Genomic DNA, 18,161 nt, shown 5'->3' with positions numbered 1-18,161 from the left:
AAAGTTGTAAACTTAGTCAGTTCTATCATGGGCACTAGCCTCCATAGTATCCAGGACATCTTCAAGAAGTGATGCTTTAAAAAGCTGGCGTCCATCATTAAAGACCCCCTTCACCCAAAATATAAATATGCCTTGTTCTGACTGTACCATCAGGAAGGAGGTGCAGGAGCCTGAAGGCACACACTCAGCAATTCAGGAACAGCTTCTTCCCCTCTGCCATTCTGAATGGACATTGAACCCACAAACACTACCTCATTTTTTTTTTATTTTTTAACTACTTAACTTTTATACTTACTTTTCTTCATGACTTTTCTATTATTTTGTATTGTACTGCTGCCACATAACAAATTTCACAACATACGCTGGTGATATTAAATCTGATTCTGCCTGGCAGACTAGGAGTACAAGTATATCCTGAGATATGTAAAGTTTCCTTCCTGAGAATTGTCAGTAAGCTGACTTTTTTCTTAAGTCAGGAATGAACAATTTCAGTAAGAGTCAATCCATGTGAATGTTTGTTTATTGTTTTCCCAGCATTTTCTGTTTTTATTTTAGATTTTAGCATCTGCACTTCTCTTCATCCTCTACAGCCCGGCCACTGAGTTTTAGGTGAGGTGATCTTGACTTTGGAGAGTAGTTGCCACAGGTTAAACAGTTCCCCATTGGATCTGAAGATCAACTCCAACCAAATAGAATGTGTTTTGCAGTGAGACTGACATTTTTAAATCACAAATGCATGTTACTTGTGATTTTGAGTATATACTAAGGAAGAAACTGCAAAAAACTTTTACACTTGTGGTCGATAATTCAGTGGTGTAAATTTTAAAGAAAAACAAACTCACATAGCTACCTGAGGTGATGCCTTTTCATTGCGGGACTTCTCCCACCTGTATCTGCACTACCATGTGTGGTCGCAGAAGGGGCTAGACTGTGGTTCCTTCCCCACAGAGCCTTAGCACTGGCTGCACAGAGCTTCAGTGAGTCGCACAGCATGTACTGACTGTGCCAGTCTGTAGTATTCCCTTACAGATACCTCACTGTACTGGAAGACCAAGTCTCAGGCAGACCAAAGGGCAACTTTCACCGAGTTGAAGACCACCCAGAAGCACTTGATGTCTACCTCAGTGTGTATCACCGGGAAACGCCCATAGATCAGAGTCATCTATTATGCAGATGCTGGGGATAAACTGTAACATGGACTCTTGCATTCTTCTGCACACCCTCTTTAGCAAATCCATAGTTTTCAAAAAGGTGGGTGACTGTCTCTTCCCCACCTTAGCCATCCCGAGGGAAGTACATATTGGGGGTGCTCTGTCTGGGAGGGCTCTTCTCACCACCAACCAAGCAAAGTCTTGGTGCTTGTTGGTCAGATCTGGCAATGAGACATTCTGTTATATGGCTCGGACCATTCTTTCAGGGAACAAACTTCAGTACATTCTGTGCTGACACTGCCTGACGGACTTGTGGTCAAAGGTGTTTATGTGGAATAACTTTTCCCCCCACAAAGGGCAAGTATTGCAGCATGTCCAGCTGACTCGGAGGCAGTACAGTAGAGGGGCCAGGTCTATCTTCTTCAACACCAGGGACAGGGGGGCCAGACGTTCCTTCCTAACTTCCCTGAAGGTGCTGGAAAGTTGAGGGGCCAGGTCTATCTTCTTCAACACTAGGGACAGGGGGGCCAGATGTTCCTTGGTAACTAATCTGGCTGATCCAATGTCCTCTTTATTGTTGGGCCTAACTTCCCTGAAAGTGCTGGAAAGTTGAGGGGCCAGGTCTATCTTCTTCAACACTAGGGACAGATAGAACTTGGTGTCCATATACTTTGAGTCAGTGCTGATACAGGCACACATGAAGGTGGTCATCAGGATAAGGGCAACAATGGGTACACTTCAGTCCCCATTCTTGGGGGACATTGTGCATTGTGACCTATTGGACTGCATATTTTGGACCCCCAAATAAACTGAACGGCTTCCCAGATGATTACTGAGACTAAAGAGTGAGGAACAGGCTTCATCCATTCCAGATTCAGCAACCCTGAGGGTATATCTCACCTGTTGTCCAAGTTCCTCCAAGTTACTGACAGAGAACACCACTTACACAGCCAATTTTTGTTACATATTCATGATCCACTCCAGACAGTTTTTGATTCATTCCTCAGCTTCACTGAGCCAACTTTCCAGCACCTTCCGGGAAGTTAGGCCCAACAGTAAAGAGGACATTGGATCAGCCAGATTAGTTACCAAGGAACGTCGCCTGGCACTTCCCTGGGTTGACTCTGGTTCCAACCACCAATTTGAACTGGTCACAACTGCTGTTCAGTATGCAGACTGACCATGGATCCAAGCAGAAGGCGCTGACATCATCCACGCATCTACGAAGGTTTTGACTTCAGCGCCACAACTTTTTAACAACATCACCCCTTATGCTTTTGGACTTCTGATGCATTCGGCAAAAGGTTCTATGCAGCAAGTGAACAAGACAGGGTAAGAGAGGACAAACCCTGCCTGACTCCAGACTTGATGGAATAAGTACCGTCTCTGAACTTTACTACAGATATTTGTGTAGAGCAGTTGGATCCGATTTCAGATGGCCTCCCCAATACCCATTTTCGATGGCACATCCAATATATCCTGTCAGCCTTCTCCTAGTCCAAGCCGACTGGGTAGGCATCCACCCCTCCATCCTACACAAGGGCAAATACTCCCTTGTGTAGCACAAACCTGTCAGAGATGTTCCTGCCTGGCTTTGTGTTGGTGGATCATCCATCCCAGAGCAGACTTAATCTGGTGGGCAATGGTATTGGACAGTGTTTGATTAGACTGTATAATTGCTATTTCTTTGCAATTTAACTTACTCACCTGCTTGTATTTTCATATAATTACATATGTATTGTATACACTAGTGTTCAGTGTGTCCCCTACTAGTTACAGTTCTTTGTATTATTCTGGAACTTGTCGGGTATTGCATTATTTGAATAGAGGTCATCTATTATCTACAAATCTGAATGGAATGTCTGTTGCCCAGGGTATAAGAGCAGGGCACATTGGTTTCCCATGCTTTCTTTCTTCCTTCCTCTTTGTTCTCTCCTGCCAACCCTACCAGGGTCACCCTTTCCAGTCTCTTTCTTCTCTTAAGCGCTTAGTAAAATGATCATGAAGCAACTAGTTTTATGTCCTCAGGTCAAAAGCATCAGAATCCAGCAAAATCATCTTACAATTCACATTCAACAGTGAAATGGGTTTCCAATTCTTGATGTCCTCCCTCTTCTACTTGTTGCTAAAGGCGATGATGCTCTCCCTCCCTCAGTCAGATATGCTGCCAGCCAGAAGCATAGTTCCACCTTTCCAGCGTGTCTGGGCCCATTCAGTCCTACAGAGCCAAGTACAACTCTGCTGGCAAGTCATCACTTCTAGGAGTTTTGTTTGTGTCAAGTGAATGGATGAAGCCTGTTCGTTTCTCCAGGGACAGTGGCTGCACCAGACTCTTCCACTCTGTGATAGAGCATAGGAAATATTTGGGAGGCTGTGCCATCTGTGGTCTTACTCTCATGCAAACTGGCATACTGAGGATCTGCAGATCCTCTCGTCTGTCTGCGAGGATGTTACTGAGGCACCCTCTTCTTTAAGCTGTGAATCACAGAGCTCCCCCAAGAGCCCTTTTGGAAGTAGAAGTGAGAATACATCTTATCCTGTTCCATAAAGATAGGAGAGCTCAGATTGCTGGCTCTTTGCCACTTGGAGTTCCTCTTTCACTCCCAACCATGTGACTGCAGGAAAAGAAGTTGCTACAAGTTTGCCTGGAGTTGGCTCCAATTCTGTATTGCTTCCTGAACATGTTTGAGGATGAAGAATCCTTTGTTTGCTTCTCACCGGTGAATCAGAGAGTCAAAATAGGAGTTTCATAATTCTCCAATCTGCATAGTCTCTCTTTAGTTCATGGATGTTTTCTGGGGTCAGCAGCTTGATAATCATCTTCCACATCCACCCAGCTGCCTTCTTGTCCTCTTGAGGATGATAAAGAAGGCAGGGGGTAGAGAAGAACCCCAGTACAACATCAGTAGATCTGACCAGGACTGCCTTCAATGGTGGTCATCAGGATGAGGGCAACATTCGGTACTTTTGGCCCCCCACTCTCAAGGGGCTTGTGCATCATGTCCTGTTGTGACTGGTAGGAACAGTCACGTGACACGTATTGGCCTATGACCTAATACCAATAACAAAAGCTTGACCTTTCCGATATGACCATTTCTTGGTTCAAAAAAAAGGTCAAGCAGACCTCTTTCTGTGTAGATTTTCAGATGTCAATTTTGATGTTAGATTTGATATTTTTTAATTTTAGATTTCGCGTTTTCAATCATTCCCGCCCCACTTGCTAATTATTCCCTTACTTGCCAAAACAAAGTGCTTCCCACTACTGGGAACGTGGGAGGCACCGCGGGCGGATATCCAGGACTCGGTGTGCGAGCCGTATCCGAGCAACCGCATTGTTTACGGTCGGCGCGGCGCGGCGCGGCGAGCCCCGGGAGCGCGCACTCAAACCCAGCCCCGCAAACTCTCTCTGCATTTCGAAAGTAAGCACAAATGCTGAATATGGCCCATAAGTACGACACGCTGCTCGCCGAGAAATCTGCATTAAGCAAAATACTCACTGATAAGAATCCGCTTCCTCAGCCGTGGTAAGATTTTTTTTCCCCACAGCCGATATTCAGTGTCTTGCCGTTATTTCTCTCAGACGTGGAGTGGTTATTTATTTCGGATCATTGGTTGATGAGTCCGTAAATGTATTCGTTAAGTACCAGAGTTAACTGCACCACTGAAATGAATGAGAAGTGATTCAAATCCCATGGTAGCTAATTAAATTATTAAACATTTTTCGAAACTATTAATTGTAACCCAGAAACGACTGGATTGTTGTAAAAACCCATCTGATTAAATTGTCAAAAAAATTGTTAGGCTGACCCTGATTCCATAACTGTAGTATTTTGGGAGTTCATAAGATACCTTTTAAAGTCAAACTTTCTGAACCCTCTCAATATTTAATAGTGAGTCCCAAGGCTCCACCATTCTCTGGGTAAACAGTATTTGCCTCAACCACTCTAACCCTGATACTCATTACTTTTCATCCATATTTCCACCAAACAATATCCTCTTTATTGATAAATTCTCTTTCAATTTGTTTAAAAGAAAACAATTAGCCAATCTCTCTTAAATAAACTGTTCCAGTCTTGACAACATCCTTGTAAATCACTCTAGCTTCTCATAAGCTACCACATTATTCTTGGAGTGTGTTTTATCCTCTCCAATACAATCACACTTTTATCTGACACCCTTGGAACCTCTCTGGTGCTGGACTAGCAGAGATTTTTGGTCTATCAGATGTTACTCCTGTGAGTACCCAAACATTTCTTTATTTCACTTTTTTATAGTTTACACAATAATATGATAAAATTTCCAGTGAGTTTATAGGGAATTCATCATTTCACTGTACATTTCTACAAACTTACCCATGTTCCTGACGTCTGGTGCTCAGGACCCCAATCCTAGCTCCAGTTACATTCTCATAGTCCAGACACCAAATCCGGCTGTACTCCACACAACCGTCTCTGATGCAGACCCCTCCTTCGTTCTGAACCCCTGTCTATGTTCACTACTTTGACCATCTGATCACATCCACTTCCATAAGCCTTCAATTTTCTTAACAATTAACCTTTGCTTCTGGTCATGTTGTCAATTTTGGATCCAACATGCCACTCATAATCCTTATTTTTATTGATCAGATTGCCATGTTTGACATTGATGAGGCATTTATAAATACAGTATTTCATATTGTAAAATACGTGAGCTGAATTGGTTCTGAACATTTATAGTGTTCAGTCTTTATACTAATCTATTATACTGTTTCGACTGGTGGTAAGAATGAGGAGTAAACACAAGAAGCTTGTAGATTATTCAAGGGCTTTTCACAGACTGCCATTACAAATTTCTGTGCACATTATTGCAGATCAGAGCGCTGTCAGTCTATGACTATATTAAAATATAACATTTTTTATAAAAACTGCATTACATATTCAGTCATGCTTTCCTTTTTTTAAAGGGTTGCACATTTTACAAATTAAACATAATCACCTGTTTTTGCACTCTTAGCAGTGGTACTTTTGTTATTGCAGTTTCACTTGCACATGTTCTTGGAGTTACAGCTTTCCCCATATTTGAGGACGTGGTGTCAACTTGACTGGCTAGAAATAGTACATATGTTATTTCTTGAAATGCTGTCAGAGTCACTAGAAATATATTCAGTCTCACAGTCTTCATTATTCTTATAAATATCATTTGCCAGGATCAAGTAGTCTACATTTTAAAAATTATCTTGTGAATATTGGTGAGAAATTAAGTAGAAAATTATATCTCTACCAGTTCCTCCAAATCCATTAGTCTTTTCCCTAACAGCTAGTGTAATGATGTTTGATCTACCCTCTCAAGTTCAAGTTTATTGTCATTCAGCCATGCACATGTATACAGCTGAACGAAACAGCATTCCTCTTGGACCAGGATGCAAAACACAGAACATACAGTCACACTCAGCACATATGGTTAGGATCCAGCACATACAGTCAACAAAATCATATTAGCACAAATCCCTGAGTGACAGCGGCCTGAAGACTGACAGGTTGACATCGTGTGAGGTGCATGTTTATGTAAGACAGATGTTACTCCTGTGAGTACCCAAACATTTCTTTATTTCACTTCTTTATAGTTTACATAATAAAATGATACATTTTCCAGTGAATCCAGTGAGTTACTGGCACTATTATAGTAAAGCAAACAGTTGTATAAAAATGTGTAACAGCTGCAATAAAGAGTGAAAAGTGACCGGTGGAGGATGATAGATAGACAGATACTCTGCTGATCTCAACGGAGAGTGTGTCTGTGAGATGGGGAGCTGGGCGAGGCAGCAAAACATTCAGACAGGATGTGTGTGTGTGCTGGGTGGCTGGAGGGTGTTAAGAAGTTTAACAGCCTGAAGGAAGAAGCTGTTACCATGCCTGACAGCTCTGGTTCTTACGCTGTGATACCTTTGGCCTGATGGCAGGAGGTCAAAGGGAATGTGGCCTTGAAGCCTGTGGGGACGGTGATCTGATCTAGTGAGATTAAATCTCTTACTAGCTCTTCTTTCAGTTAGTCCTGACGAAGGGTCTCGGCCCGAAACGTCGACTGTATATCTTCCTAGAGATGCTGCCTGGCCTGCTGCGTTCACCAGCAACTTTTATGTGTGTTGCACATCTTAAATCTCCTATGTATCAGCATTTCTGCATGGGTGCACCTTGTGAAGTGTGGTTTTTTTCTATTCTTTAGAAGAATGCTGCATTGATATTTTATGAACCTTACATGACCAATTTCCTCAATGCTTCTTTTCTTGTAAACTAACTTTTCCACTTCCCCATTTGAAGCAGGGTGACGGTGAGAAGTACAATAGTGATTCATTCCATTGCCTATCAGAAATTGTTCAACCTGAATCACTCTGAGTTGTGAACCATTCTGTGATTCAACTTCTTCCAATTTATAATCCCATATACAGTATTTCACATGCTCCAATCACTTTGCATGGTTGTTGATTGATACTGAAAAGTCATTCACACCTTTCATCACAAATCAGGTTTAATTATCATTCAAACTACACATAGGTACAGCTGAACGAGACAGTGTTCCTCTAGGGCCAGGGTGCAAAACATTCAAAAATAGCAAGCAAACTTGAAAATAGTGAGTAACATTTAAAAAGTGAGTACATAATTCAACAACAGTGAGCAAAGAAGCATGTTCACTTGAAAAAAACATATAAGTAATCACCACCCTGCCCCCCCCAGAACTTTTCACGTTTTATTGTTCTACACCATTGAATCACAGTGGATTTAACACAGATCAACAGAAAAAGACTCTTTCATGTCAAAGTTATCTGTGGAATTTGTTGCCACGATCAGCTGTGGAGGCCAAGTCACTGGGTGCATTTAAGGGAGAGGTAGACAGATTCTTGATTAGCCAGGGCATCAAAGGGCATGGGGAGAAGGCAGGGGAGTGGGGATGACTGGAAGAATTGGTCAGCCCATGATTGAATGGCAGAGCAGCCTCGATGGGCTGAATGGCCTACTTCTGCTCCTATATCTTATGGTCTTATGAAAGTGGATCGCTACAAAGTGATCTAAATTAATTACAAATGTAAAACATAAAATAATTGATTGTGTAAGTATTCATCATCTTTAATATGACACACCAAACCGTCACTGGTGCAGCCAATTGGTTTTAGAAGTCACATGATTTTCCCATAAAATATCACTCTATGCTGATGACTTACTTTTATATATTTCTAATCCTCAAAAATCTATCCCTGCTGCTTTAGATTTATTAGCACAATTCAGTCTTTTTTCAGGTTATAAATTAAATCTTAGTAAGAGTGAACTTTTTCCGATTAATAAACAACTTTCCTTGTATCATAACTTTCCGTTTAAATTGATTAATAATTATTTCTCATATCTTGGGATTAAAATTACTTATAAACACAAAGATTTATTTAAGACTAATTTTCTACCCTTAATTGATCATATTACTCAACTTTCATCTAACTGGTTTCCATTATATTTAACTTTGGTCGTATTAATGCAGTTAAGATGTTTATTCTGCCAAAATTTTTATATATATTTCAGGCATTACCGATTTTTGTTCCAAAATCTTTTTTTGATAAAGTTGACTCTAAAATTTCTTCATTTATTTGGCAAAATAAAAACCCAAGACTGGGTAAAATACATTTACAGAAAGCTAAGAGAGATGGAGGTTTAGCATTACCTAACTTTAGATTCTATTACTGGGCAATTAATATTCGACATATGGAATTTTGGTTACTTGACCAAGATACACTATCCATCCCTAAATGGGTAGTTTTGGAATTACAATCTGCTCAGGGCTACGCACTTGGCTCTATTTTAGGTTCCTCTCTTCCTTTCGATTTGAAACGCCTCAAACTGGTTTCTAACCCGATAGTTAAATATACCTTACGTATTTGGTTTCAATTCAGAAAATTTTTCGATCTTAACCAATTTGGGCTAGCAATCCCTATTTTAGGTAACATATTTTTTCCTCCCTCTTTCACGGATCGTGCGTTTCAAATTTGGAAGACTAAGGGTATTTCACGGTTTTTGGATTTATTTTTAGATGGTTCCATTATGTCTTTTGAACAATTATCTAGTAAATATAATTTACCAAGAATACATTTTTTTAGATATCTTCAAGTTAGAAATTTCCTAAGTACTATACTTTCTTCCTTTCCAATGCTTCCTCCTACATATATTTTAGATACTATAATTAACCTTAATCCATGTCAGAAAGGTGCAACAACTATTATTTATAATATTATTATGAAACTTAGGAAAGCTCCATTTGATAAGATTAGGTCAGATTGGGAACAAGAATTGGGTTCTATTATTTCTGTGGATGACTGGGGGCAGATTTTACAATTAGTCAATACTTCCTCTATCTGTGCTAAACATTCCCTAATTCAATTTAAAGTTGTTCATAGAGCACATATGTCCAAAGATAAATTAGCTCATTTTTATTCTCATATTAATCCATTTTGTGATAGATGTCTGGGGCAGATAGCTTCCTTAACTCATATGTTTTGGTCTTGTCCTGCTCTGGAAACTTTTTGGAGAGACATTTTTAATATTATCTCAAAGGTATTGAATATAGATATCTCTCCTCATCCTACTACTGCTATCTTTGGATTACCTAAAATTTCCAGTAATCTTTCCCCTTCAGCCCGTAGAATGATTGCATTTCTTACTTTAATGGCGAAAAGATGTATCTTACAACATTGGAAAGAGCCTAATGCTCCAACTACCTTTTTTTGGTTCTCCCAGACGATATTATGCTTAAATTTGGAGAAAATTAGAAGTAATCTTTATGATTCCTCATTTAAATTTGAACAGACCTGGAGATCTTTTATTCAATATTTTCATTTAACATAATTTTTTTTTCTCTTTTGTTTCATATTTATATTCCCTTCTTGCTTTTTTTAACTGTCTTTAATGGAGATCAGGTTTGAGGACGTGATTTTAAGTTTTTTAACTCTACCTGTTTCCAAGTTAGCCCACTGCTTTGCTTTGCTTTTAGTTTAGTTGCATGGTGAGTTTTTTTTGGGTTTTTTTTTCCTTTTCTCTATTGATATATATATATATATATATATATAATTAGTATACTATTAATTTACCTTATTATTTTATGGTTAAACTGCACTGTTTGTATCAATTTTTTTCTGTATTAATATCTCCTGTAATTTCTAACAGTGTATTAGTGCTTATATGGTTTACCTTTTGTATACTTATTTAATAAAAAGATTTAAAAAGAAAAGAAGTCACATGATTAGTTAAATGGAGATCATCTCCACACCTCCAAATGGAGAGTCAAGGTGTTTCAATTGATTATAGTAAAAATATACCTGTAGCTAGAAGGTCCAACTGCTGGCGAGTCGGTATCCTGACAAAAACTACACCATGAAGACAGAAGAATGTTCCAAGCAACTCCACAAAATGGTTATTGAAAAGCACAAGTCAGTAGGTAGATACAAAAAAATTTCCAAGTCACTGAATATTCCTTGGAATACAGTTAAGTCAATCACCAAGAAATGGAAAGAATATGACATAGCTGTAAATCTGTCAAGAGCAGGCCGTCCTCAAAAACTGAGTGACCATGCAAGAAGGGGAGGGAGGGAGGCCATCAAGAGACCCATGACAACTCTGGAGGAGTTACAAGCTTCAGTGGCTGAGATGGGAGAGACTGCACATACAACAACTGTTGCCCGGATGCTTCATCAGTCACAGCTTTATGGGAGAGTGGCAAAGAGAAAGCCACTGTTGAAAAAAGCTCACATGAAATCTTGGCTAGAGTTTGCCAGAAGGCATGTGGGAGACTCCGAAGACAGCTGGAAGAAGGTTCTATGATCTAATGAAACCAAAATTGAGCTTTTTGACCATCAGACTAAACACAATGTTTGGTGTAAGCCAAACACTGCATATCATCAAAAACACACTGTCCCTCCTGTGAAGCATGGTAACACACATCAAAGTTGCTGGTGAACGCAGCAGGCCAGGCAGCATCTCTAGGAAGAGGTGCAGTCGACGTTTTGGGCCGAGACCCTTCGTCAGGACTAACTGAAGGAAGAACTAGTAAGAGATTTGAAAGTGGGAGGGGGAGGGGGAGATCCAAAATGATAGGAGAAGACAGGAGGGGGAGGGATGGAGCCAAGAGTTGGACAGATGATTGGCAAAAGGGGATATGAGAGGATCATGGGACATGAGGCCCAGGGAGAAGGAAAAGGGGGAGGGGGGGAAAAACCCAGAGGATGGGCAAGGGGAATAGTGAGAAGAACAGAGGGAGAAAAAGGAGAGAAAGAGAAAGAATGTGTGTATATAAATAACGGATAGGGTACGAGGGGGAGGTTGGGCATTAGTGGAAGTTAGAGAAGTCAATGTTTATGTCATCAGGTTGAAGGCTACCCTGACGGAATATAAGGTGTTGTTCCTCCAACCTGAGTGTGGCTTCATCTTTACAGTAGAGGAGGCCGTGGATAGACATATCAGAATGGGAATGGGATGTGGAATTAAAATGTGTGGCCACTGGGAGATCCTGCTTTCTCTGGTGGACAGAGCATAGGTGTTCAGGGAAACGATGTCCCAGTCTGCATCGGGTCTTGCCAATGTATAGGCCACATTGGGAGCACCGGATGCAGTATATCACCCCAGCTGACGCACAGGTGAAGTGTTGCCTCACCTGGAAGGACTGTCTGGGGCACTGAATGGTGGTAAGGGAGGAAGTGTAAGGGTATGTGTAGCACTTGTTCCACTTACAAGGATAAGTGCCAGGAGGGAGATCGGTGAGGAGGGATGGGGGGGACGAATGGACAAGGGAGTCGTGTAGGGAGTGATCCCTCCGGAAAGCAGAGAGAGGGGGGAAGGGAAAGATGTGCTTAGTGGTGGGATCCCGTTGGAGGTGGCGGAAGTTATGGAGAATAATATGTTGGACCCGGAGGCTGGTGGGGTGGTAGGTGAGGACAAGGGGAGCCCTATTTCTGGTGGGGTGGTGGGAGGATGGAGTGAGAGCAGATGTGCGTGAAATGGGGGAGATGCATTTGAGAGCAGAGTTGATGGTGGAGGAAGGGAAGCCCCTTTCTTTAAATCTTTAAAAAAGGAGGACATCTCCCTCGTCCTTTTTTACAGTAGAGGAGGCCGTGGATAGACATATCAGAATGGGAATGGGACATGGATTTTTACAGTAGAGGAGGCCGTGGATAGACATAACAGAATATTCCGTCTGGGTAGCCTCCAACCTGATGGCATGAACATTGACTTCTCAAACTTCTGCTAATGCTCCACCTCCCGCTTGTACCCTATCCGTTATTTATTTATATACACACATTCTTTCTCTCTGTCTCCTTTTTCTCCCTCTGTCCCTCTCACTATACCCCTTGCCCATCCTCTGGGTTTCCCCCCTCCCCCTTTTCTTTCTCCCTGGGCCTCCTGTCCCATGATCCTCTCATATCCCTTTTGCCAATCACCTGTCCCGGTCTTGGCTCCATCCCTCCCCTTCCTTTCTCCTATCATTTTGGATTTCCCCCTCCCCCTCCCACTTTCAAATCTCTTACTAGCTCTTCCTTAAGTTAGTCCTGACAAAGGGTCCCGGCCCGAAATGTTGACTGTACCTCTTCCTAGAGATGCTGCCTGGGCTGCTGCGTTCACCAGCAACTTTGATGGGTGTTGCTTGAATTTCCAGCATCTGCAGAATTCCTCGTGTTTGTGAAGTATGGTGGTGGCTGCATCATACTGTGGGGATGCTTCACTGCAGCAGGCCCTGGAAGGCTTGTGAAGGTAGAGGGTAAAATAAATGCATCAAAATACAGGGAAATCCTGGAGGAAAACCTGATGCAGTCTGCAAGAGAATTGCGACTTGGGAGAAGATTTGTTTACCAGCAAGACAATGACTCCAAGCATAAATCCAAAACTACACAGGAATGGCTTAAAAACAAGAAAGTTAATGTCCTGGAGTGGCCAAGTCAGAGTCCAGACCTCAATCCAATTTTGAATTTGTGGCTGGACTTGAAAAGGGCTGTTCATGCATGATCCTCATGGAACCTGACAGAGCTTGAACAGGTTTGTAAATAAGAATGGGGAAAAATTGCAGTATCCAAATGTGCAAACCTGACAGAGGCCTATCCACACAGACTCAAGGCTTTAATTGCTGCCAAAGGTACATTCACTAAATACTGATTTGAAGGAGGTGAGTAATTATGCAATTATTTTGTGTTTAATAATTGTAATAAATTTAGACCAATTTATAGAAATTTGTTTTCACTTTGACTTGAAAGAATTTTTTCTGTTGATCAGAGTCAAAAAAAACCAAATTAAATCCACTGTGATTTGATGTTGTAAAACAATAAAACACGAGAACTTCCACGGGGGGTGGTTTAATGTATATAGTCCAAGACCCTGAGCGACAATGTCCGGCGATCAGTCGTGCAGTCTCCGAGCAGTGTGCAGATGTACGCAGTCCAGCTTGTCATTCCACTGCTTGAACACAGGAGGGCAGCACTGACAGGAGAGGCCAGGCCCCAGCTGAGTGCAGACACCACACAGTAATGCAACAGCGTCTCTCTCACCTGGTCTGCAGTAGCAGGCAAGCCCAAGGCACTGAGGCCTAGTCTTCACTCCAATTGAAGCTCCCATGTTGTCTGTCCCTCCACCAGACAAAGGTAACAGGCCTGCAGCAACACATTATCATGTACAACAGAGCCTTGTGATCGCAAGTGAAATGTCCGAGACAGTCTCCCACAGTTATACTGCATCAACCTTGATACTTCTGAGTAGGAGGCAGTAACACGCTCTGTGGTCAGGTCAGCTCCTCCGAACCCAAACTGACCCCTCCGACATCCCGGCCGGGTCCATCTCCTTCTCCGACATCCCAGTCAGCTCCTCTGAACCCAAACTGACTCCTCCGACATCCCAGCCGGATCCTTCTCCTTTCCCAACATCCTGACCGGATTCATCTCCTTCTCCAACTCCTGACTGGCTCCTTCTCCTTTCCTGACATCCCGGCCGGCTCCCTCTTCTCCTTCGACCCGCTGGCCAGCTCCTACGACGCCCTGGGCGGCTACTTTGAACAATGAGTAGCTCACTGATACGGTAGCCCTGCTGTGCCCATAGTTCTTGCAATCCAGTATGGTCTTACAATTGTAAAAAACACATGTAATACAGAAAAGAACACCTTTGGTTGGCCCTCGAAGGCCACGGCATCCGAACGCGCTGCTATCTTACCAGATTTCACAATAGATCTGTAGGGACTAGCTGAAATGCTTTTGTATTCCACTCCGACACTTCAGGAAACTGTGTTCTGTATTCCTGGCATACTGTACATCAACTAATTAATTTCCTGTATCTTTGTCCATGCCAGGACATGTCGTCTCATCACTGCATTTATATTCATAATATACAAGTTTTTCACATGAGTTCTTCCTTAATCTTGCTTTGTAAATCCTTCATGTTCCCATTTTATGCTTTGCTTGTAGACAATTCAGATTGTTTGCAATAAAATGGGTTCATGCTTATTTTTATTTATCTAGAGATGCAGCATGAAACAGACCCTTCCAGCCCAACAAGCCACACCACCCGGCAATTCACTTACTTAGCCTAATCACTGCACAATTTACAACGGCCAGTCAGCCTCCTAACTGGAACGTCTTTGGAATGTGGGAGGAAACAGGAGCACCCGGAGGAAACCCATGTGTTCACAGGGAGGGTGTACAAACTCCTTATGCTGTAGATGGCGCTGGAATTGAACTCCAAACTCCGGCACCCCAAGGTGCAATGGTGTCGCACTGACTGCTGTGCTACCATTCATGTCTTCATTTAGACGGAATTGGCCCATTCACTTAAAGGGTATTTATACACTTCATTCAGAGATATGTCCTTTGGCTTAGGTCTAACTGTTTTCACTGTTGGCACAGTGAAATAGTCTCCTGCCACTGAAATCATTTGCCATTGAAATAATCTCCTACCATTGAAATCATCTTCTACCACCGAAATCATCTTCCACCGAAAACATCTCCTGCCACCAAAATCATCTTCTACCACCTAAATTGCGCTGATTGTGGTTTATTCATAAGGTCTTTTCTAAAATGCTTTCACAATGGTATTTCATTTGGATGCACTATTTAGTACCATAGTTTAATTGAGACCATTAGAGTGATTTGTTTCTGTACTCTTGTACTAACTCAAGGGAATAGCAGATGTTGATTCCAGAATGATCAACAAGGCCTTGTTCTCAGTTACTAGTGTGAATGGTTCTTCCAGCAAAATTTGGTAAAGTTTTGTAACCGTATAATAATTATTAATGTCTCCTCTATCTGACAAGTTGTAATTATCCATTGAGGACTCACTGTTGAGGATTTTCTTGCATAGATCCACACATTTGACTGATAATTTTCTTGCACTGATCATTTTCTGATCCAAGGTTAGATCGGCGGAGCTCAGTAATGATTTTAGCTTTATTGATTCTGATGTATTAAACTCTACTGTATATTGAAATAGCTGCAGCTCATTTACGTCTATTTAGATATTTAAATAAATCACTTACTTCTGCATAAAGATACATTTGTTTGATATTATGTTGATGAATTCTACAAAATGCTTCCTCACCCATCTAAAGGCTTTTTTGTTTCTTGTTGGTTGCTACCAGAATATCAGCCAGATGTACAAACATCTCCTGCAGCATATTAACCACAGTCACCTGGAATATTTTTAGCGATAATCTGATCACATATGGTATAATCCCTTGTGCCTGTTAGTTAACTGATCATCATTAAATCACCCCAAATCCAGTTGTCTGCCTTAGGTCACCCAATCACTTTCACCTATTAACACTTCAGCTTGAGGTTTCAATGTATATGTTATCTAATTTATCCGACAATAAATCACTTTTGAAGTTAGTTTAAGCTTGACTGTGTGTAATGCCTAACTAAGTCACATACATACCTCAATATTCTTCTAGAAACTTACTTAAAAAATGTTTCAGATGTATTCATTTTCACAATTTATTCTTAAGTCACACAGCCTTCAATTCCATAAGATATAGGCAAAGGATGAGGTCATTCGTCCCTTCAAGTCCACTCCACCATTTGATCCTGGCTGATTTATTTTCCTTCTCTACCCCATTCTCTTGCCTTCTCCCTGTAATTTTTGATGCCTTTTTAACCAGCATTCCATTGTTCCTGGTGTTCTTGGGGTCTCTGCACATCATGTTCTCAACTTCAAAGTGCTTCTAATGGGACCTTGCTAAACTTCTAATCAAAGGTACAGGTCTCTGCACATCACAGATGGTCTTGAGAAGAGACCTCAAGTATGTGATGGACAGGTTAGTGAAAAATATTTTTAAAAACTTCATTAAGCAAAGAATGAAGATCCTGATTGTGTATTGAAAGTGCATTCATCAGCGTTGGAGCAAACATAAGCCCATGATGGAGCAGTTAGTAGCTGTGTCAACATTCATAATGATATGTCGATGTTTAATCTCTGATTTTGAAGTGATTCTGTCTTTATCACCATTCATATATACTGTTTAAAACACACACTTTGCATTGCTCATCCTCTTCAATTTTACAGAAATGTAGCCTCCTTTCTGCAGTTCCCACAGTAATTGTTTCCTTTCCATTGGGATACTAACTACCACCACTTGATTTATCTGTGAATGCAGATGCTATGGGCCTTGATTTCTACAATTATCGATTTTGGCTGCTCTCAATTTGTACCGAATGATTCCTTTTGCAATAAAGCACCCTGCCAAATGCATTTTTCATGCCACTTGTGTGCACGACATAAATTCAATATCAGATCTCCCAGTACTGTTTAATATTGTTTACACTAGAGGAAGTAAAAAGTCAAACAGGGTTCTTTCAAGTTATAAGGAAGCCAGGAAGGGTTTTAAGAAGGGGTTTAGGAGCGCTAGAAGTAGACACGAGAAGGACTTGGCAAATAGAATTAAGGAAAGCCCCAAGCTGTTCTACACATACAGTACATGAAGAACAGCAGGATGACTCGAGTGAGGGTAGAACTGCTCAGGGAGAAAGGGGGAAACTTGTGCCTGGGGTCAGAGAAGGTAGGGTTGTTCTTAATAAACACTGTACTTTGCTTCAGTGTTCACCGGGGAGAAGGCCCTTAATGAATGTGAGGTCAGCATGCTGGAGCATGTTAAGGTTAAGAAAGGGTCAGTCTCGGAACTTTTGAAAAATGTTAGCATAGATAGATCCAGAGGCCGGACAGCATGCAGTGGGCTTGTCCTTATGGTGAGGGCTGCATACCATCGCAGACTTCAAAGCTAAACGTTGTGGTGCTACCAACATCGTGGTCTCTCTCCCAGATGAGCTCAATCACTCTTATGCTCAGTTCAATGTTACTAACTCTGAGCCTCCGAGGAAAGCCACCGCTACAACCTACAACCTGGTCATCTCTGAGGCTGAGATACGCAGATGTTTCCAATGAGTGGACAGTCGCAAGGCTGCGGGACCAGACGGCATCCCAGGGCGAGTTCTCAGGATGTGTGCAGCACAACTGGCAAGTGTGTTTAGACATTTTTAATCTCTCCTTCTCCCAGTGTAGATGTAGAGTGCCCTCCTGCTTCAAATTATCCACCATTGTCCCTGTACCAAAAAAGACCAAGGTGACACGCCCGAACGACTGGCCTCCTGTCACACTCACCTCAATAATAAGCAAATGCTTTGAGAGGCTGGTCAGGAACTACATCTGCAGCTTCCTACCACCCAAACTGGACCCCCTACTATTCGCCTACCAGCACAACCGATCGACAGATGATGCAATACCCACTGCTCTGCATACCGTCCTTAAACATCTGGAGAAGAAAGATGCTTATGTGAAAATGCTGTTCTTGGACTACAGTTCAGCATTCAACAGCATAGTTCCATCCAGGCTTGACAAGAAACTCAGAGACCTTGGCCTTGACCCTGTCTTGTGCAGCTCGATCCTGGACTTCCTGTTAGAACGCCAGCAGGTGGTAAGAGTGGGCTCCCTCACCTCCAACCCTCTGACTCTCAATACAGGAGCCCCTCCGGGCTGT

The 18,161-nt window shown here is 41.9% G+C and overlaps 1 protein-coding gene across 1 annotated transcript in view; it reads left to right on the top strand.

Moving 5' to 3' along the window:
- Window positions 1-4,589: 4,589 nt before the first annotated feature.
- zgc:158260 (uncharacterized protein LOC571389 homolog) overlaps window positions 4,590-18,161 on the top strand; it is a 48,772-nt gene continuing 35,200 nt past the window's right edge. Inside the window, exon 1 of the mRNA XM_063042468.1 lies at window positions 4,590-4,675. Within this exon, the coding sequence (XP_062898538.1) occupies window positions 4,590-4,675 (86 nt within the window). The remainder of the gene's footprint in view (window positions 4,676-18,161) is intronic.

This window comes from Mobula hypostoma, chromosome 3, assembly GCF_963921235.1.
Source record: "Mobula hypostoma chromosome 3, sMobHyp1.1, whole genome shotgun sequence".
NCBI classification, from domain to species: Eukaryota; Metazoa; Chordata; class Chondrichthyes; order Myliobatiformes; family Myliobatidae; genus Mobula; species Mobula hypostoma.
Note: the sequence above shows the minus strand (reverse complement) of the source record. Positions and strands in the feature narration are given on the sequence as shown.